This window comes from Natator depressus, chromosome 10 (genome assembly GCF_965152275.1).
Source record: "Natator depressus isolate rNatDep1 chromosome 10, rNatDep2.hap1, whole genome shotgun sequence".
In the NCBI taxonomy this organism is placed as follows: domain Eukaryota; kingdom Metazoa; phylum Chordata; order Testudines; family Cheloniidae; genus Natator; species Natator depressus.
In genome coordinates this window covers 55659936-55687742 of record NC_134243.1, presented here as the reverse complement: position 1 = coordinate 55687742, position 27807 = coordinate 55659936, and the positions used below count along the sequence as shown (strand labels likewise).

The 27807-nt window shown below is 41.9% G+C and overlaps 1 protein-coding gene across 2 annotated transcripts in view; it reads right to left on the bottom strand.

Moving 5' to 3' along the window:
• The window catches only part of THSD4 (thrombospondin type 1 domain containing 4), a 600975-nt gene that overhangs the window by 547343 nt on the left and 25825 nt on the right, over positions 1-27807 (bottom strand). For both annotated transcript variants that reach the window (XM_074966229.1, XM_074966230.1), the window contains exons 2-3: positions 18774-18860; positions 10154-10223 (exon numbers count right to left, since the gene is read on the bottom strand). In XM_074966229.1, the coding sequence (XP_074822330.1) occupies positions 10154-10223; positions 18774-18802 (99 nt within the window). In that variant the 5' untranslated portion in view covers positions 18803-18860. The remainder of the gene's footprint in view (positions 1-10153; positions 10224-18773; positions 18861-27807) is intronic.

Genomic DNA, 27807 nt, shown 5'->3' with positions numbered 1-27807 from the left:
AATTTGAATACTTTTCTAGCTTTTACGGCAGATTCCATTGTTTCAACCTAAAACTATTTCCTTATGAAAACTTTGTTTACTAATAATACTTAGAGATTTTTATCAGAGCTCTCAGAGGACTTTCACCCCTTATGCCATGTTATAATTAACCTTTGTTTATATTTTATGAAATATGCCCTCGGTGGGTTGACATAGGTTGCCTGTAGAACAGAAAAGCAGTTTCTCATGCCTTCATATATTTCCAATATGTATAATCACTTTGGCTCCAAATCAAAAATTTCACTGCAACCACCAGTCCATAAGCTATTAAAAATCCAGTCCAATTTCTAACATTGCCTCTATTAGACAAGGAAGAAACAAGATCCACATCTCAGGATTTAGACAGCAGTTGTTGAAACTATGTGAGAATGTCCCAGAAGAGGAAATAACACTCGTATTTTAAGCCAGAAATATTTCACATCTAACTGGTTGTGCATGAAACTGAAGATGTAGTAATGTTTCATAAATTATAATTTCCTAATATTTTATAATATTTGGTCATATTAAAACTGGATGGGTATGGGAATAAACACTTGGGTAAATACACCTCACAGAGCAATGAACATGTTAGTTTTATCTTTATAGTAATCTAGTAAATTCTCACCACCTACACTCAAGGGCAGAGACCTCTTCTGTTTTGTGATTTCTGCATGACCCCACTGGCCTCAACTCTTCAGAGAGCCACAACTGGCTCCTTCGTGCTTCCCATGCCATACTACCCATTTAGCCCAAGATGACTAACATTTATTTCCCTCAAATCAACCCACTCTCCCCTCCTCCTCAAAAGCTTGGGAGAACAAATAACTCTTGCAACCCAGTCTAGCACCTGGTAGCTCTGTCAGACCTGGGGCGGGGGAGGGGGGGTGGATAGCTGTTTCTAAGGCTTCTTAGAAGCAAGACTTCTTACTAAGAACACATTGCACCATTTCCCTTCTCTCTAAACTGAGATCCTGATGGCTCAAGAGCCTCACTGGATATTTTCTTTCTTTGTACCACACAAGAAGTAGCCTCTAACCTAGCTGGGAGTTAAACAATTTTGGGATCTCAAGGTTATGAGGAAAAAGAGGAAGTATAGTAGTGGTTAGAGGACTAGTAGAGGTCAACATATTTTTCCTCAGTCAGGTCAAGAATCAAATCAAGCCAAATATTTAGAAATTGAATGGATTTGTATACAAACTAACTACATTTTAGGGAATTTCAAATCCCTAATTGTAAATGCTATGCTTAATTGAATAAAGATAATTTTTAAAATATCTTATGAAGTGATTTGCCCAAAGTAATACTTTTCTACAGCAAGATTCCAGGTTTACTAAAAAATCATTATATCAACTGTTTAAAACTATGTCGTCCATAGGTGCCGGAACTAGGGGTGCCACTGCCCCCCGGGCTTGAAGTGGTTTCCATCATATACAGGGTTTACAGTTTGATTCATTGGCTCTTAGCACCCCACTATAAAAATTGTTCAAGCACCCGGATGTCATCTCCTTAAGAGCTTACAACCAATGCAGAATCCATCTGCGTGTATGGGTGCTTTAAGTGGATTCTAATGCATGCATTAACGTGCATTTACCTACATTTAACTTCATCTGCCATATTAGTATCCTAATTTTCTTAGGTCCTTCTGGAGAGCCTCGCTATCCTACCTAACCTTGAATAACCTAAATAATTTTGGGTCATAAAGTGGCAATAATCAATTATTTATATTGTAGTAGCACAATGGGGACCCAATCGGGGTTCAGGGCCCCATTGCACTAGGCCCTTGTACTAATGCATAACAAAAAGACTTACCACAAAGAGCTTACAGTCTAAGTATAAAATGATAGAGAACAGGTGGACACAAGGAGCAGAAGACACAAGGTAACAGTGAGATGATTTTTTCACTTCACTTTTCACCACCGTCAGCGTTGTCCCACAGTATATTTCTCTCTTCATTCTAATCTTCTTCATGGAATGATCTGATCCCACTTTTAGCCCAGCTGATTTCTAATAAATTCACTGCTGCATGTAATGCAGGCCATTGCGTATATTGGACATAATTTATAGCCAGCAATTTAAGTTAAGTCTGCAGAGTCTACATTTTATAAGTTCATTTGGAACAGGCACATTAATATTTAATGACAATTACAAGAAACACACTGAATATTTGTGACTTTTATTCATGAGTGCCTGACAAACAAGTCCAAGCACTTCTAGATAGCAGTTGCTCAAATCTCTGGAGAGTGGCTGAAGAATGGCGCACAGGCCAACTAAAACATCACCACACAATGTGTACATGTCTGCCTGGCTAGTGAGCTCTGCTATTTTAATCCTTTCGTACATTTTTGGAAGCCTTTAATCAGAGATGCAGTAAACTGTTTGAATTTTACAGTACATGGTAAGTGTAAATACTACCAGATTAAATGGTTTGGGTTTCCGTTCTTTGTATAAAAAAACCCAGCCTAAACATCTGTGCCTGTGAAGATTAAAGGACTAAAAACTCTGGAAATAGAAGATTTTTGTATCCATGAGTCACTGCAGAGAGCTACAAAGCCTGAGAAGCTTAACTGCCCCACCAACTGATTTCATCCACATCTGAAGGGACTTAAATATTTTCTAAACACTTGTGAAAGTAAGCTGCTCTGAATCAATTTAGCACAGTCTTTGTGTGACTAGAGCTTGAGACTTCCTCCTAACTGTGCCTAATCTTTCACACCAAGAGCACATCCATTGTTGGCTGTGAGCTTAGTGTTCAAGACAGAGAATGTTGTCCACTGGGAATTCAGCTGAGATCATGTACTTTCAAAGAAACTCTCAGCCCAATTTTTATCTCACTTGCAGCCATTTTACACTGATGCAACTTGACTGACTCAGTGGAGTTACTCCTCCTGATTTACACTGAGGTAAAGGAGATCAGCATCAGGCTCTCAGATTCTAGAACTGAGAGGCTTCTTCAGGTTAAGTCATTACCAAATTCAGGCCAACAGTCAAAAATATTTTAACGAAACTGTTTCTTTTCCTGTCACTGATGATCACATGTTCCCAATACTTTAGGCTGCTGAACACCTTCTCGGAAGCCATCAGCACTCAACTCCCACCAGGAGTTGGAACTCAGTACCTTGCAGGATCAATCCCGCTATGCCAAAATGATGCTCTTGTCACTGCACAGTGTTTATTCACATGGACCCCCAAAACATTTTATTTATATGAACACATTGGCCCAGATCCCTGGCGCTGGCTAAGTCCCCTTTGCATCACTCCAGCAGCAAAAAGGGCACTTAAAGCAGCACTAAAGGGGCAACTAGCGATTCCCCCAATGTAGGCAGTCTGATTAACTTCCCTCCCCTAAATTTACACTGGGCCCCAAGTCTAGGACAGACAAAGTTAGGTCCCATACCTAGGGATGCCAATCTTGGTTGGATGTACTCCTGGAGATTTCATCACATGACAATCTTTAATTAAAGATTAATCCTTAATTCCTGGAGACCACATGCCAATCCTGGAGGGCTGGCAACCCTACCTGTACCTGTGAGGGATTTAAAGGTCTAATATCTCACAATTCACCTGGTCTAGAAGTGGGAGATTTATACAATTGGAACGGAGAATCTCCCAGCTTTCCAGGCACAGCACTTGCTGTAGGCCCTGGAAGGTCCCAGGCTTAAAGTAGTTACAGTTCTGTGTATATAAAAACTATTTTCAGAGATCCACAATAAAGCTGTTCAATAATCCCTGATTTTCACAAGTGTTGATGAATATATGAGGGATAACATACTTCACAAACATTATGTGAAAAAGAAGTGTGTCTTGTTTCTATCAGTTCTATCCCACAACTTAAAGGATGGGAAATTTGCTGAAAAATCCACCTCTTGCTGTCAAGCTATGCTCTAGAATCTAAGCTTTCACTTAAAAAGAAACAAAAAACTTCTCTCACTCTCCATAACTCATCTTCACTAGACTTTTGAACATCAAGCTAATAGTTTGTTAATTAACTTGAGGTACTCACTATGTTCATAAAGGCTAGTGTGGATTCTTCTCACGTTTGTTCCAGTGGTAAATTCTTCTACATGTGCATATTATATGTATGGAATATATGAATATGCAAACATTTGTCCTTTACCCAAGGGATAAGTCTCTTGGTTTAGGAAAATTTTCAAATTTAAAAACTATTCCTCAACTCTGAAACTTTAAAGAAAAATAACTGCTATTGATATTTTATTATTAGTCATATGATCATAGTGCCTAAGAGTCACAGATCAGGACCTCATTGTCCTAGGCAGATAACAGTTGTGTTTGTACAGCATTTCACACCTGATGATTCCGAGGAGAAACACTGAGGTAATGCGTTTATTTCATAATCACAAACGGCCTTTGTGTCTCTCCACATCTCAAGTGCCAAAAGCCACAACTGTCCCCTACACTCCTGCCAAAGTCTCCATCTTTCCCCACTTTCCCCTTGATAGTGTGCAACTAAATCGGACAATACAAAACATCTGCAGCTCTGGAAGTGAGGGAACAGTGTAAAATAAATTTATCTTAATATAAAAATATCACAGGAGCTACTGTTCTGATTGTAATTTTATTTTCATATGTACTTTGGTTTTTCATATTTACCTCTGTGTTTTTGATTCAGATGAATCTGAAGCAGAATTTGCAGAGTGTTGCATAATCCAGACTGCTTCCCTCAGAATTTTGAATCAGTCTTGCCTTTTGACTAGCTTTCTACTAGTTTTACTTTCTTACTTTCTCTCAAACCTGGGAAGTTGAACTCTTGGTAGCTAGCTTTTCAGATATCAGGATAGGAATAGTACCAAAGTGGTTTTTTAATTCTCTAAAACAGATTTCTTGTAAAGTATATGGTGTACACAGATCACACCAAGATGTGGTATAAAACGTTTTATTGGTACTCATTTAAGGTGAACTGCTTAACAATATAATGAAGCTTTTTCAATCTCATGTTGAAAGAGTTTATATGTTAACAACATTATTTCCTGCATATTCATATATTCCATACATATAATATACACATGTATAAAAATTTCCCACTTTGACACCAATGACGTGTAATCACTTGTGCACTGAAATTGGGCAACTGCTTAACAGTACACAGTTAACTACCATGCAACCATTTTATACAGGAAGGGAAATAAACAAACAAATATGCAAATAAGCTAAAAGACAGTTGGGGTAAATAGAAGCTCTCACTTTCACTGTACAATCCCCTTAGTCTATTCAGTGATGTTAAAAATCTACTGTTCCTGGGAATCAGAACATTCCGTGATAAAGGGCTACGTAATGAACACTGGATTGTGGAATCACTGAAGGAATCCGTTGAGAGAAAGAGCATAATAATCAGGGCAAAAGCTTTGGTTTGCAAATAATTCAGTAAACAATGATAGGAAAGAAAATATAGAAGCCTTATTTTACTTAGAAGTGGGCTATGCCTTCAACCTCTCTCTGGTGGTTAGACACGCTTTTAAAATTGTGGCTCCATACAAATTCAATCTACAGTGATTGCTACAATCAGATTTAAGGAGCTGCTCAGGGAGTTCCCCAACAGCAGTCGGACATGCCTTTCGGGCCGGTGGCAACTTGCCATGGCGTGGAGAGTTTAGGGAGAAGAGAAGGAAATAGTTGATCCTTGGGATTACTCCAGCTTGAGTTCAGAACTTGTTACACATAGAAAAACAGCCAGGAAACAAAGCAACTCCATTGACTTCAGTGGCATTATTTAACATTTACACCAATGTAACGGATAAGAATTTGGCTCTTTATGTCCAGAGAAGTTTCACCTCTAAAATTGTACAGTACATGAAAAATAGCTACTGGTACTCTGAAAAGGAGCAAGACAGCAAATTTTGTTGTCATAGTTCTGTTTTATCATAGCCACATAACGCATACAGCAATAAAATAGCTAAACACACCACCAAAAAATCTCTTAAAAACCCAGGAATATGTGCTTTGGTGGTAGTGCTTGGGAAGAAAATTATAAATCCTGCAAAGTACCAAACCTTTACACTTCTGTTCATAACAGTATGACCATTACAAGAAAAGGCCAAACAATATTTATTTAACAAAACTACACAGGAGGTGGGGAGACAAATAATGGAAAGAGTAATGCCAAGTAGCAAGAACATGCCTAATGGGTCAATCAAATCTCTCATATTGAAGGACAATGGAAAGTAGTTGGCCAGATAGGAATGGCATCTCAGTTTCGTAGATACTGAGGGCCACAGGTGCCGACTCCGTGGATGCTCTGGGGCCGGAGCACCCACAGGGAAAAATCAGCAGGTGCTTTGCACCCACCGGCAGCCAAGCTCCACTCTCCTCCTTCTCCCCCCTTCCCCAAGCATGCTGCATCCCTGCTCCTCCCCCTTCCTCCCAGCGCTTATCACCCCCTCGCCGCCTAACAGCTGTTTGGCGGCACTTAGGACTTTCCAGGAGGGAGGGAGGAAGAGGAGTGGGGATGCGGCACACTCGGGGGAGGAGGCGGAGAAGAGGTAGGGTAGCGGCGGGGACTTAGGGAAAGGGGGTGGGGAGACAGCAGTGCAGAGGGGTGGGGGGGAGTCGACCATCCACCGGGCAGAGGGGAAGTCAGCGCCTATGCTGAGGGCTTGATTGATCTTTTACTGTTAAACTTCTTTGTTTTTATGGCATTTGACTTGAAGCATTAATATTCTTTTACTGTTTTTCTAGCTGTGTGTCTACATGACACAGCCTACACCAAGAGAGCCCTCTAGTGTAGATGCAGTCTACACCAACAGAAGGAGTTCTGTCAGGGTAGGAACACTATCTCCCCCAAACAGTGCTTGCTACATTGACAGAAGCACTCTTCTGTTGACACAGATTCATCTACACTGAGATTTTGTTCTGTTTTTAACTTTTTATTAAGCCAAAGTTATAATAAAATGTTAACATACTATTTTGTAAATTACTTATTCAGGATCATTCCTCAATAAATAATATTCAAAGAACATGACTAAAGATTTTGGCAGTATTGCTATGTATAGACCAAGCCTCAGAAACAGTTCTCTTTATTCTTCCTTTAAATCCAAACTCTTTCTAGTCCATCCATTAAAGTCCAGGTAGAACACAAATTAAAGCGTAAAATATAGCGAAGATTCAAATATTTTGTTTCCAGACTACAACTCATCTGTGTTTACTAATATCAGTGGGTAGCCTAACCTCATGATAAAGTACAGTCTATGTATACATGTGCATGCACACACACGGAAAAAAAGCAGGCTAAAATCTATCAGAAGAATCTGTTTTTCAAAAGTTTCTGATAAGCACAATAATCCACATCTCAGAAATGATGTAACTTTAAACATCTGCTGCAAACCAGCTTTTATTTGAATCTCAATTTCAGATTCAGAGTTAATAGCAGAGCAGTACAAATAGCTCTACTATGTTTGTTCCTAAAGTCACATGAATACATTCTTCATTTTTAGTTCACATGGTCTGGTCCCTATAAATTTAACAATGCTCATCAGTTTCTAGTGACCACAAAAATTCTAAGTGAAATTCAATTGCAACTAATGTGTTTTTTGATAAACTGAAGTTTTGCTCTTGAAGGCAGCAGAAGATCAGAATAAGAAACTGCAAACAAAAAGAAAACTCTCCCAACTAGTACTGTTGTCCCTACAGCCTGTTTCCATTTGCACTTCTGCACTATTCAAGTAATTTGGCTAATTTTCCTCTCTAGCTAAATTTAGGCTAGTGTGTCAAAAATGGATTATTTTTGTGTGTTTCTGAGCCAAGTAACCTATTCAGCTCAGCTCCTGCAGGATTTGCTGAAGAAGAGTTTTTCTCTTCTAAAATATTTCTTACTATATGTTGGCATGCAGGACCAGACTTTCATTTCTCCCCTAATGTTAACACAGCCAATAAGCCAAATCCTATTAGAAGCATATCCAAAGCAGTGACACGAGTTAATGAAAACAAATGTTAGTGTGCATGAGAAAACTACAGGTGAATTTGAGTTCAAAAGCAATATGACTTCCAAACAAGCTGAAGTAGGATATAAGTTTCCAAACCAGCCGAGAACTATTCCAAGCTGCTTTGAAGGAAAAAAACATTCCTACTACTGATACCTTTGGGGGAGGAGTGGAGGGAAAGGGTGTTAAGGAAGAGAAATAAAGAATAAAATAAATTAGTAAGACCCCCCATAATGACAGAGAGAGAGAAAAAACCAACACCCAAAACCTCTGCCTATGAAGTCATAAGATACAAGGTCCCAGCAGCACTGTAGGTGGGTTAACTGCACTGAGGTGCAGTTAAATTGGATTCCAATCAGCTGCTTTCAGGATTCTCTTCATTTTCCAGAAAGCTTCAGAGTAAGAAAATAACTGGACTATTTACAAATATTTTAGCAGAACATTCACCCAAGTATTCAAGTCCAGTACTCGAATTATATTTCCTGTCTTTACCTTTCAGAGCAAAAACAGCTGTGCAAGGTGCAAAGTGAGCAATCATCAGAGGTGAAAGTGGGCTGGTACAGCATACCAGTAAGAAGTGGCTGCCGGCTTGGTCCGTACACAGCCAACATTTAACATCGCTGCTCCTTTTGCCCCACCCAGGGCCGCCGAGTGGAGTGGGGGCAAAAGGGGCAGCTGCCCCATGGCCTGGCGATTTAAAAGGGCCCAGGGCTCCTGGCCGCTGCTACTGCAGCAGTGGCCAGAGCCCCAGCCCTTTAAATTGCCACCAGAGCCGCGGCAACATGGAAGGGCTGGCTGGGGGAGGCTGACCCCCAGCCCCACCCCTTCTACCCTAGGCCCCATCCCTTCCGAGGGCCCTGAGCTGGGCCCTCATACCGGTAAGACTTTTAAGTTACTTCCACCCCTGGTAATCATACTATTTCCAGCACCACAAACTAAAGCACCAAAGACTTACAAATATGCCCAAGGCACACGCATAAAGACCAGTGTTTAAACAGTTTCTTTAATCCCGGATACTGGCTCAGATCTGCCCATTTAATGTGTACTTTAATTTTTAATGCCATAAAGCCTTGTAAGAGTACATAAGAAAGATGCCAAACAATGCTAAGTTGTATTGTTCACTAGAATTTTAGAAAGAGCTACTGCTCCACTGCAGAAAACCTCTCCCTGAACATATCTGCTGTTCTGCAATTTCTGTCCACAGAAGCAAAAGGAGCTCCACACGGAAATACATATAGAAGCTGCTAGCAGGGGACAAAGTTACTCCCTCAGCAAACATACACCAGAATCTCAACATAAAAGCGGGAAGAACTCCTCCAGTGACAAAGCTGAGAGTTGACACTTAATTAGAAAGATCTCTCTCTTTGCTGTTAGCTGCTCAGGCTGTCTTGTTGTCTGGCAGTTGATAGGTGGGGTCAGAGGGGTTTTGGGAAGTTTAACTCATAGACTTTAAGGCCAGAAGGGACCATCATGATCATCTAGTCTGACCTCCCACACATTGCAAGCCACAGAACCTCACCCACCCACTCCTGAAATTGACGCCTAACCTCTGGCTGAGGTACTGAAATCCTCAAATCATGATTTAAAGACTTCAAGTTAAAGATAATCCACAATATACTCTAGTTTATATCTGGAAGGTTGGCAACCCTACGATCTGTTGCATGTAAGGGACAACATGTAAAACCAGCAGCATCCCAGAAAACTGGCAAGAAACTGCACCACAAATTGCTCCCAATGGTGAAACGCTCAGTAATTATTATCCTTAGTGACATCACAAGGAAGAAAATGCCACTAGGGAAGAAGGCTAGCTGGGTGGGGAACCTTCCTCCCTTATGATGTCATTTTAGCAGTGACATTCCCCTCCTCTCTACCCTTTAAGATTCCGCCTTGGAGGCCACTTCTTTGAGTTTGCAGAGAATGAATGACAGAGCCCATCCAACACCAGTCTACAATCATCCAGTATGGAAGGCATTAGTCAGTCTCTCTCCCAGCAGGGGACTGAGAATCCAACCTACATCGGGCAATAGAGTGTGCCAACCAACACAAGGGCAGAGCCAGCCAGCCTCCCATCTTTTTTAAATAATAAATTCCTGCATATAATGCCTAACAGCAGAGGTATTTGCACCAAGTTACTCTATGTTTCTTACACTAACACAACATAGTGTTACTTCTAATGATACAAAACCTGAATTTCTGTTGCTTACCTTTCTGTGTTCAACTGACGTCTGTGGGATGACCAGCTGAAATCCTAATACCACTATGAAGCCGAGAAGTCTGCAAAAAATAAATAATACTGAATGTGTATGTATTGCGGATAATCACTGAACCACACCACATACCCCAGCTACCTGTCTTAAAGCTTGAGCCTACAAAAGCTTAGACACTCGAATAAATTTACTGACATGAGTAGTCTTACATGAAACATCCACATAACACAACATTTCTTGGACCATATAACTTGTATTTCTGCAGCATGCTTGTGTGCATGTGCCATTTGTAAAGGCAAAATATACCAAGCAACTTACCAGCATGGTAATAAAGAGGGCAGTACTGGGCAAGCCACACAACCACACACACAATTTATTACTACAAACCATATCCCACTTTATGTTTGAATGAAGATGAAAGCTAACATTTTCAGAAGCATTCCATTAATTTTGTACACCTCCATTTTTGGGTGCCCAAACAGATACATTTCCCCTGATTTTCAAAAGTGCGAAGGAAAATCTGGCTGTAAACATACAAAACCAAACCCCACTTCTTAGTTTCTTCCTGAGCCATGACTCCTCCCTCCTCAGTACAGTTGCGTAAAATGGCGTTGAGGAAGCACTGAACATGTACAGGACCTCCATGACTACAAGGGAACAGATTCCTCTCCAGTCAGCTGTGGAAACTTTCTAAACTTTATAGCACAAGAGCTAGGGGGCAGCAAGACAACTCACCCAGCACTTTCTCCAGAGACTCTCACCACACCCAGGTGCCCAATACATGGTTCAATGTTTGTTTATGAGCCCCAGTCCCCCTGCGTCTCTCCATCCATGGCATATCAACAAGAATAAAGAGTGCTCAGGATTTGCAGATAGCATCTGGGCAACCTCTGCTCCCCACTCCAAGTGGAGCTATAGGCCCCAAAGTCCAAGCTGCTTTTGAGCCTCTCTGGCCCTTCTTCCACCAACCAGGCAGGTGCGGATCCACCCTCAATAAAGGGGCTTCCTTGTCACAACTATATGGGTCCAAATTTAGCTCAGTGAGGGCCTCATTCTTGGCCCTGTTGCCAGCTATTTTGTGCTGCTCAAAAGGCTGCACTAAAGGGATTGCTGGTCAGAGGCACACCAGTTGCACCTAATACTTTTCTGTGATGTGTTTCGGTTCAGGGGTGCAATCCAGACCACTGAGAGGTTGTGTCACTACCTGCCCTGTAACCCTGGGTGCCTCACAATACTTTACTGCTGTAGCTCTCAACCTGGGCCACTCACAACCAGCCTACAAGCAGGAGGGTCATACCCTGAGTGTCTGTGTATAGCTGTAGCCCTGGTTTAGCAGACTCTGACCCCAGCAGCCTGCAGTAACACACCAGTCACACGCTGGCTTCCACCAGTTTTAGTTACAGCCAGCAAGATGACCCCAACATACTCCCAGTCCCAAATTTTCCCAAAACAGCGTGCTCTGTAATGTCCGGCCCACTCCTGGACAGCTCAGAGAAATAATAAGGCCTCAAAAGACACAAAACCTACCAGCTTGCCACATTAACTGGAGTTAACATTCACTTTAATTCAAACACAGCACTGGTAATTTAGATTAATGATAAAAAGTTTATTAACAAAAGATGACCGGATTTTAAAGGAGTTCAGGTACAAAAGGAGGAAGGTGAAAAATTGTTCTTGTTAACCTCTGAGGATAGGACAAAAAGCAAGGGGCTTAAATTGCAACAAGGAAGGTAAAGGTTGGATATTAGGAAAAAACTTTTTAACTGTCAGGGTAGTTACTGGAACAAATTGCCTACGGTTGTGGAATCTCCATTACTGGAGGTTTTGAAGAACTGGTTAGACAAACACCTGTCAGGAATGGTCTAGTTATTACTTAGTCCTGCCTTGAGTTCAGGGGACTGGACTAGATGATCTATCGAGGACACCTCCAGTCCCACACTTCTATGATTAAGTTAGAAAGGTTACAAGCAAATAAAAATGAAAACACAGACCTAAAAGTGTCAAACAATCTATCAAGGTACAACCTTTACCTATGCAAGTTTCTCACCTATATTCAGTTTCCAGACAGTTCAACTGCCCCTTGGTTGAAGGACCCATCTTTCTCAGCTTGCATGAGCTTTGTTCTGTGTGTCTGTCTAGTTATGGATGCAAAAGATGGCTTCTGTCTTTGTTTATCTTCCAAAGTCCAATGACTGTTCCAAGAGGCAGGATGACCTCATGCTATTTTTTCCCCTTCCTGTGGCCTTTCCACCCCTTGACTGATTTTTGCATATATGCAGCTTCCATTGGTTTTGGTTACACCTGGCTTAATCTCAGAAGGCAGATAGATAGCTGCCTGCCCTCCTGTCTGAGAGGGAACCTGTTTCTCCAGACTTTAAAACATAATATCATTAAGTATCCATATTTCCTCCTATACTTTTAATATATACATTTCACAATGATATGAATCAGTGTGTCATTAGGTTTCAGCAAAGACCTCACTCTATACACTTCATTAATACAGTAATACTATATATGATCAGTTGATTCAACTGCTTAATATCTGAGGTTCAGCCCACTGTCTTTATAAACCAGTAAATGGATACTTTTAAATGGATACTCCTGAAAAGTAAAACCCAGACCAAACTTCTTTCTCCTGCTCGGTGTAGATACAATGCTGTCCTCTCCCCTACTTGTTAGCATGAGGTTTGCCTCCACCCCTTGTTAGCTTGTTGGGTCTGTTTATGTGATATGTAAATACATTCTCATTGTCCTTTAAAGTACAATTCCCAGTGGGGAAAACACATTCCTTTGTTTAGGGCAGATCAGTTTACCAACTCCCCCTGACATATCTGGTTTATCTGCACTTTGGTCATAATTCCAGCATATATTCATAACTCTTAATGCCCACTGCATACATACATCACGCAAGAATTTTAATGACCGGTGAGTCATTAGTTTCATATCATACTTCACAAGGCATATTTTACACAAGGATTATGACAGTAGTGTGAATACAGGGGTGCTTAGAGTCACACTCTCACCCAGCCTTGAAGAGACCACAATGACAATGAAGCTCAGAGAAACTCTGCTCTGTCTAGCCTCACCATCACAATGCCTCTTAAGTGGTCATCACAAGTTAGCCTAAATTAGAAAGGTCCTTTGGCTGCTCTAATTTGCACCAGAGATTGGTGAGTCCCCTAGGAAGCCCCAGGACTTGGGAAGGCAGAAAGGCAATTTATGGCCACCTTTACCTCTCTCTACACTCACTTGGATTGAGCCTACTGAATTTACAGTAAAAATTAACCTGGTCCTATGAACAGCTAGTAGTCTGATGTATTCCAAAAGCAGAGACAAAAATGGTGGAGCAGATGAAATGTTGTAAACCACAGAGAATCCAGCTTCAAACTAAGGGCTTGTCTGCATAGAATCATAGAATATCAGGGTTGGAAGGGACCTCAGGAGGTCATCTAGTCCAACCCCCTGCTCAAAGCAGGACCAATCCCCAACTAAATCATCCCAGCCAAGGCTTTGTCAAGCCTGACCTTAAAAATCTATAAGGAAGGAGATTCCACCACCTCCCTAGGTAATCCATTCCAGTGCTTCACCACCCTCCTAGTGAAAAAGTTTTTCCTAATATCCAACGTAAACCTCCCACACTGCAACTTGAGACCATTACTCCTCGTTCTGTCATCTGCTACCACTGAGAACAGTCTAGATCCTTCCTCTTTGGAACCCCCTTTCAGGTAGTTGAAAGCAGCTATCAAATCCCCCCTCATTCTTCTCTTCTGCAGACTAAATAATCCCAGTCCCCTCAGCCTCTCCTCATAAGTCATGTGCTCCAGCCCCCTAATCATTTTTGTTGCCTTCCACTGGACTCTTTCCAATTTTTCCACATCCTTCTTTTAGTGTGGGGCCCAAAACTGGACACAGTATTCCAGCTGAGGCCTCACCAATGCCGAATAGAGGGGAATGATCACGTTCCTTGATCTGCTGGCAATGCTCCTACTTATACAGCCCAAAATGCTGTTAGCCTTCTTGGCAACAAGGGCACACTGTTGACTCATGTCCAGCTTCTCATCTACTGTAACCCCTAGGTCCTTTTCTGCAGAACTGCTGCCTAGCCACTCGGTGCCTAATCTGTAGCAGTGCATGGGATTCTTCCATCCTAAGTGTAGGACTCTGCACTTGTCCTTGTTGAACCTCATCAGATTTCTTTTGCCCCAATCCTTTAATTTGTCTAGGTCTCTCTGTATCCTGTCCCTACCCTTCAGTGTAACTACCTCTCCTCCCACTTTAGTGTCATCTGCAAACTTGCAGAGGGTGCAATCCACGCCATCCTCCAGATCATTAATAAAGATATTGAACAAAACCGGCCCCAGAACCGACCCTTGGGGCACTCCGCTTGATACCAGCTGCCAACTAGACATGGAGCCATTGATCACTACACATTGAGCCCAATGATCTAGCCAGCTTTCTATCCACCTTATAGTCTATTCATCCAGCCCATACTTCTTTAACTTGCTGGCAAGAATACTGTGGGAGACCGTATCAAAAGCTTTGCTAAAGTCAAGGAATAACATGTCCACTGCTTTTCCCTCATCCACAGAGCCAGTTATCTTGTCATAGAAGGCAATTAGATTAGTCAGGCATGACTTGGCCTTGGTGAATCCATGCATGGTTGGGTAATGTGCTTTACGGAGGTGATATTTCTAAAGCTCACCATGCACTAGGTAACCTTTAGTGCACACCAGCAGGATACACACAGATCAATTAATGTGCAACGTCTTAGTACGCTTTAGAAATCGTCACCTGATAGGACACATTACCCCACCATGAAGACAAGCCCTAACAGACCAGACAGAATCCAGCTGCACTTCCCACTCACAGCTCCCTTCTCCACAACCGTTTAAATATTCTACATTGTTTCAGATACTTTCAGAGGGGGGCTGACAAAACTCATCAGGAGCAAGGTGTCTTGTACAGCGACTCCTTGGTAGCATTGAAACAGTTAACTGAAATTCTATTCAAAAATGACAGCTAGGCATTTAAACTCCACCTCAAAAAAAATGAACAGTATATCACAAGCTTTAAACCAAAAGTGCTGTTGAGTTGTTAGGTCCTGATCCAGGCCTGAGTATTTTGGGTTAGGTCCCGGGAAATCTTCTCCTGACCCATCTTCACTCAGCACTAGGGTTACCACCTGGCCGGTATTTGACCAGTCTGGCCTTTTTTTCTTTGTTTGTTTTTACATATTGCCAGGAACAGAATTTAATCTGCCAGGGTTTTTTGAACTGGCTCTAAAGATTTTAATTATTGTCACAGTACACTGGGATATCTAATATTAAAAGTTTTTGTGTCCAGCTACCAATGCTACTATGTTGCTGTTAAAAATAAGAAATTGCTGCAAATGGCAAATTCAAGCAGCAAATATAAATTCAAGAAATAGACTAAATAGATTTTCTTTATGTATAAAGTTCCAGAAAATTCACATTCAAGTATACAGTTAAAATATAGAATCAAGGCAGTTTGGGGGGGGGGGGGGAAGATCTCAGTGAAGACAGAAACAAACAAAGCAACTTGGAGAAACACGACTAAGGTAAGAAAATGATGTTATCAATCTTATCTATAGCTCTTATCTCTCTAGATACTATAAAAAGTGGCTGTTGATGTGGGTGTGTGGAGTTACCTTGTGGTTGGGGTTGTGGTGGGCTTGCCTTGTGAGGAGCATGTTGGGTTTTTTGCATTTCAAAAGGTGGTAACCCTAACCAGCACGCCTCCTTAGGAGAAGCAGGCAAGCCTTTTTATCTTGTCTGGTGGATCGTGATTGCCTACTGCCTCCTCCTGGCTCTTCTAACTGACAGAGGGGCAAATCTTGTTGGTTCCCCCAGTACCAAGCTTGAGTCACTTCTCTAGGCAGTGTTTGGAGGTCTATACTCACTATCCCTCTTTCCCAGGTCATACGTCTCCTTCGAGTAGGTGTATCAGGGCAGCAACGGCTCCATCAAGGGCAGAGAACGCCTGATATACACTATCACGGGGGCCTAACAGACAGAGATACTTTTTTACACTTGCCATTTTGTTACCACAAACATAGAAAACTCAAGACAGACTGTTTGATACATTAGAAAGATATTCGTTTGCCTTCACTGACATACTGTGGGTGGGGGAACTGGCCATTGGATAATAAGTATTATAGTGTGCCTATCACCACCTCATTATCATGTTCTAGTCCTCTTGCACAAAGCAATAATCATTAAAAGGATAAAAACTAAAGCTAAATTATTAGGCAGTGCCGGTCTTGTTTTCTTTTCTTTGTTTTTAAATCAGAACATTTTAAAGCCTTTTTAAAAACACACTGCAACTTTTATTGTTATTTGTTATAAAGTAGCACCCAGAAGTTCCAGCTACCCAGAGTCAGAGCCTCTGCATACACAGTAAGAGACAGCCCCCATCCTGAAGAGGGGGCACTTCCACACAAGGACAAAGAGAGGGAGAAAACAGAGGCATAAAGAGGGGAAGTAATTTGCCCAAGGTCATAAAGAAGATAAAAGGCAGAACTGGAAATAGAACTCAGATCTTCCTATTCCCAGTCCAGTCCCCTAACCACGGAACACACTGCCTTCCCAAGTGTGTCCTGTAATCCAGGAGCCACATATGCTTTTCCCCATGGGAAGGTGATCTCCTTCATAGTGCCCCATTTCAATGAAGTTTTAATGGATATATGACAAACTCCTAGCTAGAACACAAATCACAGACACCCTCTGGCAGCCTCACATTCTATGATCCCCATAATAGTTTTGGGGCATCTGATTTGCTCCAGTTGAATACCCACTTTACTTTTTCAGAGGTCTTCACCCTCTGTCTGGCTTCTACTCTCCCTGTTCCCTCAGAAGGTGCAATAGGAAGTTCAGCATTTGCATAGGGAAACAAACTTTCATGAACAGCAAAAGGCCAGGCTCTGTCGATGGGCAGCACATTTCTATGAATATATTTTAATAAAATCCTGCATGAGGGTGGCAGTTCTATAATCTTCAAAGCAAATTACTTACCAGATTAAAAGTTCCCACTGCAAAACTAAACTCTTTAGCATGTGTGTGATTATTCTCTGCCAAGCTTTTCCTGACCAGTCTCTAAAAAGGGGGATTACAATTCAGCATGCGTGTGCACGCATGCACAGGGACAATGAGGGTAGTTTATAGTTCGTCTCTGTGTATGTGCTTGGGTCTGCCAGAAACATTTGTTATCAACCTACTGTTTCAAGCACATAGGAAATCTGGCAGGAATACTTAAGCCTTCCTAAGGAAAGCTTCTGGGTTGAGGGGGTTTGATTTTTTTTTTTTTAATTTCATGTTATTTCACTTTGACTTAGTTGACTTTGGCCACTTCTCTGGAGTTGGTAATTTTATTTATCATGCTTGACTAGTGCTAAGTTCTCTAAACTACAAAATTAGGTTTATCCTGCTCTGAAGATTTGTTACAGACATTCTAAATACGTGGGAAAGCCAAAAAAATACCGAGCGCACATCAAAATTAAGCACAACATTCAAAGTGGAGTATGTAGGGATATATCAAACTGTCAAACCAAAACATCCATCTCACACCCAGTGGAGAACACAGCAAAGTATTCAGTCATACTCCCTCATAGTGGCAATGCCACCTTTTGTTTAAATCAACATCCAGGGGGAGGTTTCCTTGTTGAAGACACTAATACTCTTATCTGGGGAGAAATGTCAAAAGGCCCTCCTCCCCCACAGAAAACCCAACAGTCAGAAAGATGCCCATAAGGATCCCTCAGTGAGTTTCTCCCCTATTATTGATTATGGTGGGGGGACAGTTATCTCCTCATGGTATAAGCTGTAGGGCCACTTTGTATCATACCCTTTGCCTCTGGCAGCCATGGTGAGTGACTTCCCTGAGCATGGGGGCTTCTACGTCTGTCTGCGTGGCAGGCTGAGAGAAGTCTCCACAGAAAAGGTAGTACTGTTATAGGCTGCAATATAGAGAAGATCCATTCGGGTGTGAAATTCAAGCTGAAAGCTCAAGACAGAAGTAGGTCTGGATCTGGGGATTTGAGTCCAAAGTCTGGCATTTGAAATTCAGAAGAGAGAGGGCTGGACCTGAGGGGTCACTTCCAGTCTATTTTCACACAAATGAAAGGAAACACGCAATGCCCTAGCTGTCATGAATATGTGAGTGAATCATTCCAAGAACATACAACTTTCAACATTGAATTGCAATGTATGCATTAAGAATAAAAATTATTTAAAAGGCCTTTACTATAAATGGGAGTCATTAGATCTCATCAAAAATGGTAAAAGATCTGCAAATTACAAGAAATCCTGCTAAGGCACTGACACAAGGTGAAAAGAAGCCCTCCTGGAACAGAAACAAGACACTGGGAACTTTCCAATTCTCCCCTACCCCCCTCAAAGATTGCCCTTGCCTGATCGTTCTAAATGATCCTTGCACTTAACCATTCAATCATTTGGACTGGACTTTGCATTAAGCTACTAATGGTCCAAATAGTTAAAATACCACTTGCTCTTAAAGTCTACAGATACACAGTCAATCCATACTTGTTGCCTTTGGAAAGAGTATATTAAATCATTAAAAATAATGTTATTGTACAACTTACCTCAAAGATACGATTAAACTGTCTACCATGATCCTTGAATATGAAGCCTTCAGTGTGTTAGAACGTAATGCAGATTACACACAAATCCTACAGAAATAGAGAAAAAATAAATATTTGTCAATACTTATGCAATACTTTCCAGGATGCCTATGAAACTAGAGATGGGTCCCAACCAAACATCTGTAGCTGAACTCCTTTGGACTTTACAGCAATTCAGATCAGAACTTAAGTTCTACCCCTGTGTAGCAAAGCACTTGAGTACATGCTTAAATTTAAGCACATATTTAAGTCCCGCTGAAGTAAATGGGACTTAAGGAATGGACTGCTGAATCATGGTCTGAATAACAAAGTATAAAGAGCCAATGTTAAAAACGGTACTTGTCTTTTTATTTCATGCCTCTGTTATGGCACTTTGGTGGCTTCAGTTCCCCTCTGGTGCGCCAGCATGCGCCATGCCATTATTTCATGACTGCCTCACATGGGCTCAGGTCGTTTAATTTTTTTAGGATATGACAAAGATTTTTTTAAAAGGGTTTCCAAATGTTAATACCAATACCCTTTCTAAGCATTCAAGTGCACACTGCAGAAGATAAGACTCCTTTGTGGTCCAGCCAAAACGCAAGAGCCAATACATCCTCTCTGAATTCATCACGTAGTCTGTCTAGCTATCTTAGGTATTTCTATGGCCCCATTACCAGAGTTATCCGAGTGCCTCACAATTTTTAAAGTACTTTCCTCACAACATCCCTGTGATGTAGGGCAGTGATATCAACCTCACATTACAGATGGGGGAAATCAAGGCACAGAAAGGCTAAGTGACTTGCCCACAGTCACACCAGAAGCCTGTGGCAGAGCAGGGAATTGAGCCCAGGTCACCCAGATCTTAGGCAATGCCTTAACCACTGAACCTTCCTCTCCTAGTTATAGAGCATTTTATATTTGTGACTTTTAGTTTTGCAAACACATACATGAGTTCTGTTAGCCCATTATATCATGTGCATAAGTTCTGAAGTGTTGGGGCACTGGGGATTCTTTGTCTGGTAAAGTTGCAGTCAACATACTGGGTGTCCAATAGCAGCAGTGGGATTTTGAAATATGAAAGAGACAGGGGTGGCGAGTTGTATGGGCCCGTGGTGCCCAGGCTCCAGGAATATTCAAGGCCCGGGGGCCCAGCTCCACCAGTGTTCGGAGCCAGGTCTCTCACCCGGCCCTCCCCTGTAGCAGCTCCCAGCCCCCGCCTGCTACCCCCTTGCCCCGGAGAGTCCCTGCCTACAACACAAGAGCAGTGCTGGAGGCAGGCTGAGGCGACTGCTGCACCCGAGGAGGGGAAGAGGCGCACACGTGATTGGCAGCCCTCCCCTCCCCCAACACCCACCGGGAGGTGACGCCAAGGGACTTCTGGGAGACGGAGTCTATACCTCACCTGAGCAGCTGCTGGGGCTTGGGTGAGTGTCCGACAGTGTGATTCCCCCTCGCCCGGCCTCGCCTGCAGCCACCACTCCTGCCCCACAGTGGGCAAGGGACAGCCCCATCCCCCATGAGGCTATGGTGATGGGCAGCAGGCTGCAGCGGGAGAAGAGGCCACATGTGATGGCAGTCCTCTCCCCCCCGGCATCCACCACAGGGGAGGTGAGCGGGCTTCCTGGACCTGCGAGGGGCCCAGCCCCTAGGAGTACGTGGAGTGACAGTGCCAGGTAAGTGTGCTGCCGGGGATGGGGCAGGGGAAGAGGGGGCCCTCTCCCTCGGAGCTCCCCTCAGGGAGAGGGCTGTGGGGACTGTGGAGTCCTCCTCTCTGGCCCCAGCCCTTGGGCAGCCTGCCTGCACCCCAAACACCTCATCCCCAGCCCCACCCCAGAGCCCGCACCCCCCACACCTCAACCCTCTGCCCCAGTCCTGAGCCCTCCCACACACCCCAAACCCCTCATCCCCCACCCCACCCCAGAGCCTGCACCCCCAGCCAGAGCCCTCACCCCCCACACCTAAACCCTCTGCCCCAGTCCTAAGCCCCCCTCCCACACCCCAAACCCTCACCCCGCCCCCAGAACCTGCACCCCCAGCCAGAGCCCTCACCACTCGCACTCCAACCCTCTGCCCCACCCTCAGCCCCCTCCCACACTCTGAACCCCTCATCCCCGGCCCCACCCCACAGCCCTCACCCCCACACCTCAACCCTCTGCCCTAGCTCTGAGCTCTGCCCACACCCCAAACCCCTCATCCCCAGCCAGAGCCCTCATCCCCCACACCCCAACACTCTGCCCTACCCAAGCCCTCTCCCACACCCCAAACCCCTCATCTCCAGCCCCACCCCAGAGCCTGCACCCCAAGCCAGAGCCCTCATCCCCCTCCCCCCCCCACACACACACATTGTGCAATATCGGGAAACCTATTAAAAGGCTACTGTTTCCAGTCCATTTTTATATTATTTTTAAAAATACATATTGGCTTACAAGGCAGGTGTGGGGAGGCAGGACTTGGACCTGTTCTCGGCACCACCAAAAATTATACAAACCTGCCGCCACTGGGTGAGAATCTAGAAAATCTGTTTCAGAGGAACACAGTATAGTCCTAAATTTAATTTCATGTTAGGATTGAACCTATATCTATGCATCTCAGAGCTGGATCAAGCCCTGCCTATGTTTTGCCATTTACAAGTAGCTATGTGTTGAAATGCAATGCGGTGAACAGAAACATTAGAGCATTGCTGCTCAAAGATAAGGAGCTAGCAACTTCTGTCAACCAGCTAGACAATTAAAAGCCAGCTAGAGAAAGACTTATGAGAACTTTTTTTAAATGGATACAGTTAGGTGCCCTATGCCAGAAATATGGATTGTTTATAGGCAATGGGACAAACTGCACATCCCATATAATCCAGGAGATTGCCAAAGACAAATCTGCATGTATTAAGAAAAAAAAATCACACAATATATCTAAAGTACACCAAAAAGTCTCCTTTCTGTGGTTTTTCTTAATTAAAGGTGTTTAGGGGTTGGCCAGGTTAAAACGAATTTAACTGGAACACAATGGACTGGAGATTTGTCGTGCCAGATCGTCAAACATATCTGAGCATGACAGGTGCAAATTCCTCACCAGCAACACAGCATTTTGGTTCAGCAAAGTCAATCTTTTCATCCAGCTATTCCATTGCCAGTGGGAGACCAATGACCTTTTCAAAATATGCCCCTTCCCCAAATTCAACTGCTTAGAAGTACACACATTTCTTTGGGGAAAATATGCAATACTTTGGGCAAGATTCTCAGCTGAAGTCAGAGTGGATACTGAATTTTCACCAGTTGAGGATCTAGGACACAGTTTGCAACAGGCCTGCTCTCATTTAAAGTCTAGCCAACCCCACACATGGCAATATTGGACCATTTTGACAGATGCCCTGGGAAACTAACAGACAATTTTGAAAACTGTTAGGGAAACAAATATCTCATTTCCTGCAATCAGGTAGTTAGCTATCAGAAATTCAGAAGCCAACTGTCTTAGATTCGTGATGCTAACAGAAAAGGTAGGGTAGGTATGTAACATGGATCGTCACCAGCATGGTTTCAAAGCAGAGCACTCAGTTTTGTTTTGTTTTTTTCCAGATGTACTCTCTTCCTCTGTTTCGCTGCAGGATAATCGTCTCATCCCACATGTTCCTTGGGGAATGTGATCCCAACAGAATATTGCAATGAGATACAAACCCAGACATTAAAAGAAATGTGTATCTTCCTAGTATACTGGTTTCAGAGTAGCAGCCGTGTTAGTCTGTATTCGCAAAAAGAAAAGGAGTACTTGTGGCACCTTAGAGACTAACAAATATATCTGAGCATAAGCTTTCGTGAGCTACAGCTCACTTCATCGGATGCATTCGGTGGAAAATACAGTGGGTAGATTTATATCCATATATAAATCTAGATCTAAATCTCCCCACTGTATTTTCCACTGAATGCATCCGATGAAGTGAGCTGAAGTGCACAAAAGCTTATGCTCAAAATAAATTTGTTAGTCTCTAAGGTGCCACAAGTACTCCTTTTCTTTTTCCTAGTATACTGCAAGTTATACCTCATTCTGAATTTCAGAAAGACATTCTAGTAGAGATGGTGTTCCTGAGAAGCTGGAAAAAACTCCTGTGTTTTTGAGGTTCTGCTTAAGAAGGGTTCTAAGGATTCCTTTAAAGTTTGCAAGTTCACAATCTCCTTTGATGTAGCTATATCTCCACAGGCAAGGCAGTGAGAAGTTCTATGAAAAGCCCAGTTTTGACCATTATATCATTGCTTCTCTCAAAACTCCTCTCACTGTCTTAAGTTTCCATGTGTGCCTTCTTCACATAATGTCAATAGGATATTGAGTAAAATTTCATAGAATCATCCAATATCAGGGTTGGAAGGGACCTCAGGAGGTCATCTAGTCCAACCCCCTGCTCAAAGCAGGACCAATCCCCAACTAAATCATCCCAGCCAGGGCTTTGTCAAGCCTGACCTTAAAAATCTATAAGGAAGAAGATTCCACCACCTCCCTAGGTAATCCATTCCAGTGCTTCACCACCCTCCTAGTGAAAAAGTTTTTCCTAATATCCAACGTAAACCTCCCACACTGCAACTTGAGACCATTACTCCTTGTTCTGTCATCTGCTACCACTGAGAACAGTCTAGATCCTTCCTCTTTGGAACCCCCTTTCAGGTAGTTCCCCCCTCATTCTTGTCTTCTGCAGACTAAATAATCCCAGTTCCCTCAGCCTCTAGAAAGTGCTTGAGAGACTGCAGTGGGGAAAGCACCTCCAGAATACAGGAGTCTAGTTTGTCTTGCCTACCCCAAGTTTCACCTCACAAAACTACTCGCTTACAAAATCAGACATAAAAATAAAAAGAGTCACAGCACACTAGTACTGAAAAATTTCTTACTTTCTGATTTTTACCATATAATTATACAATAAATCAATTGGAATATAAATATTGTACTTTTCAGTGTACAGTATATAGAGCAATAAAACAAGTCATAGTCTATATGAAATTTTAGTTTGTCCTGACGTTGCTAGTGGTTTTTATGTAGCCTGTTGTAAAACAAGGTAAATATCTAGATGAGTTGATGTACCCCCTAAAATACCTCTGCGTACCCCCAGGTGTATGTATACCCCTGGTTGAGAACCACTGCCCTAAAATGCAGGGACTGAGAACAGCAGCCATCCAGGACAAAAATATACTTTTGCACAGAAACTTATAGAGCCCTGGCACCACATATCAAAGTTACATAAAGTATCTGGTAGTCCAGAGTACTAAATCATCATAATCACTTGGAGAGATCTGATGGGGCTCAGGAAGTTAAGAAAAGAGGAAGCTATTCTGGGGAGTCAACAGCGTGTTAAAAAACACAATAGCCATAATGATAATTAACATTTTTAAAAGTTCCTCCTAAGAGAAGGTTTGAAAATATGCAGAAAGCTAATTTATAAGATATCTTAACCTTTTAAATCTCATGGAACCTCTCACATGGAATTCTGCAAGTTGCACCTTTTGTTTATTGTGAATAGATGGCATTTCACTTTCATGAACTCCCATGCAGACTTAGTCACTCTTTCAACCTGTACATTTTTCTACATCCTGTCATTTGCCATTATTTGTATATTAGCTATAAACACAGAAACCTCCCTCTTTAATCTCGGTGTGTACACACGTGCAATAAGAAAGCTCATAAAACTACTTTAACCTGAAGCATGAAGCTTCCATCATCTAGATTTATACATAAACTCAGAATAGGTATGTGCCGCGTAACCTATTTTGTCTTGTTGACTTAAGTATATGGCAAGCCGAGCTACGTTTCCCTTGATATTTATCTTTCTGGTAGGATTAGGTATCTTGCCAGCTACTGACAATGGCTACTTGAAGTAGCTATGAAACTTGAGTGGCTTTTTAAAAGTATTTTCTAGTGATTTATAATCTCTCTTTTTAAACTTAAGGAAAGTTCAATAGCAAATAACATTAGCAAGATTTGTCTTTTAAAAAGAAAAACAAATATCCCTTAAAGCATAGATAGTCTGAATAAAATGACAGACATGTCAGTAAAGTATGGTCTACCTATTTGCTGCTCCTATCTATTAATCTATGTGCAGTATGTGTTCCTTGGATCACCTCCAGTGCACTACATTCACAACACTTTCAAAAAGCAGTGTGTACTACAGCAACTTTATCAAGCTGCATAACTTGTATATACCCTGCATATCCGGTATATGCCGAGGGACACTGAATTTTTGCTGTTGGTGGCATGGGGGCTTGAATCATACAGTAACTCTTAAACTGTTTATTAATTACAAAAACCAAACTCATTTCTGAAATCTGGATGACAGGGATCTAATTCCCACAAAATTCATAAACCCTGTCATGTGAAAATGAGGTTTTGTTGTGCTGCATTGTGCCATTGTTAAAGCATTTTCTTGCATTAGCCTTTGTGGAGCAAATACACATTTTACTGCAGAAATTAACAGAGCTCAAGTATTTACCTTGTAAAATGCAAAGGAATGACTACAGTCAAAATTTTCAACAGATCTAGCCTAAGCTAATGGTTTCCTGTAAGACAGAGGAATCAGCGCCACATGAGTGCACAAAGGCCTTGTTTGTTGGGAGGCAGTTTCCCTTGGCTTCTTCATGATGTAGGCGATCCCTATAGGATAGGGATTAAGCCCTGGAACAACAGAAGTAGAAATATTACTAGTATCTGTATTAAACCGGTTGCCCCATCCAACACATCTGGGGGAGATAAAATTCTGTTTGGCATAAATAAATATTATAAAGTAAAACTTCCCTTATAAAAATCATGTTAGAAAGCAGGTTTCTGCCTAACAGAGGTCAAACAAAATGCTTCTGGAACCTCTAGACAGATTTTAAAGTGATCATTTAAAACAAGGCTTGTACTGGAGGCAGTCTCACTGTACTGGGAATAACCAAGTCCCTTAGTATTGATGCAGCTTTCTTATGAATTGTTTTCGGTCCATTCATCAGTTCATTTAAACTTACACTACCCTGTGAGTCATCACTATGGGAATCAGAGAGGTTATACTGAACATGTATTTGTACTTGAAGATGATGATATGCCTCTAAAATCCATTGAAGAGCTTTTCAACTCCATAAATATGCTAATTGTTGAAATGTGGATTTTGTAGCTGTAATGATAGGGTTGATGATTAGTTGATAAATGTACTATTCTGACATGAATCATGAGCAGAGACTGAATTAATTGATGTCAGGTGAGGACGAAACCCACAGGGATGATATCAGTATCAAGTTGATTAGGAAGGTTTTAGATTTATAAACCCACAAGTCCTGAGGAGGGTAGGTTAAGTTGATACCCAGTTCCCAAAATGACAGTAGGGTTGCTTTGAAAACACTAAAGTGAACGGAATCTTCTTGTAACAGGATAATGAATCTCTCTCCATGGTCAAGGTGTAATAAGCTTTCCATTTTAAGCCTGTGTTTGCTCCCCCTTCCACTTCTCTAAATGACTTTTATTAGGTCATGTATATTTGTCATGTTCAATTTTTGCATGTGTGGCTTATTTAGCAAGAGGAGAATTTTTTTGTCGAAGTCTGAGATGAATCACACAGAATTGCAACTATGAAGCCCCCAGAAATGGCAGGGGAAATTGACTAGATTTAAGATTGATAGTGTCCCTTTAATCTTAAAAAAAAAAAAAAGTTAGAAAATCAGAATATCCTAACATTTGTTTTTAGTAGCTAAAATTCTTGAGAAGGTTATTTTCTTACAATGCTAATATGCACTTACAATCTCATCTCCAGTTCAACAACTTTTGCCTAGCAGTCTTAGCTCGGATTAATATTAATAGGTGTTTGAATCAGCCTGTGTTGTCCTCCACTGCAACCTTCTTAGAAAAGTTTATGTAAAGGTCAAAATTAGGGCTTGGCTATGCCTTTGTCACATGGCTGATCGTTTCCTGGCTTTACTGTACTCCTTTCATAAAGAAACAATAGTCAGAGTTTAACATTTTCCACAATTTTCTCTGAAGTAGGTAAACTGAGTATTATGTCCTATTAAAACAGCCCTCATACTTCAAAAGACCTTGGAGACAGAATAAAACCAGACAAATAATAATACCCCAGATCAAGAAAAGGATAGACAAGCTGACTGTGTCCTATATTTAAAACACTTATACTGTTGTGAAATGTTGCACTGTATTGTATAAATGTTCCTGATATGAAAGAGGTGGGAAAATCATTTGCCACAAAAGCATCACTGGGGCAACCCATAAGCAACAACTTTGATTCTAATAATGAAAATATCCCAGCCAAAGCCATTATGAAAAGCTATTGGAAAGACTCATGCTTTACCAAACTGAGCAATAGAACTATGATAATGCATAGCCATATAGTCTGCGAAGGAAGAGAGCGCATGCCATTACAAAGTATTCCACTCTGAAATGCTTAGGATCAAGAGTTTTTCATAATAAAAGCATCCCAGATAAAAGGAGAAGTTAATACAATGTACCAACTGTATCAAGAGTCAATTTATGAAGATACCATGGATAACTGGTTACAGTGAAGAAAGCAGCTATGAGTTACACTAGGAGTCCAGTTCTCCCTCACTCCAGAGTATAACAAGAGTAATTCCTCTGCAGTCAGTTCACTTAATACCAGTGTAAAACAGAATAGAGATAGAGAGCTCCCGATAGGTAGAGACAACACGCAGGCTTCCTCAGGAAGTCTTTTTTAAAAAAAACAAAAAACACCAAAGTGTCTTCTTCTGGTTATTGATTCTAGTCCTTTGTATAGAAACGTGCACTTGTCTGGAGGTATAAGAGTGCACTCTGGAAAATAAAGCAGCAAAAAAGATCATCTTAATTTAATGTCTGAATGTATTAAAGACTCTTCAACATGCAGACAGATCTGTGGAAGGAAGCCCACCGAATTCCAAGCATTGCTCCTTTCTAACAGCTTTTGGAGCCCCCAAACAACAAGTGCATCAATGCAATCCGAACAATGGTTTTTTGAGAAGAGTCCTATAGAGTGGTCTATCTGAAGTAATCCATCCTCCCCTGTCCT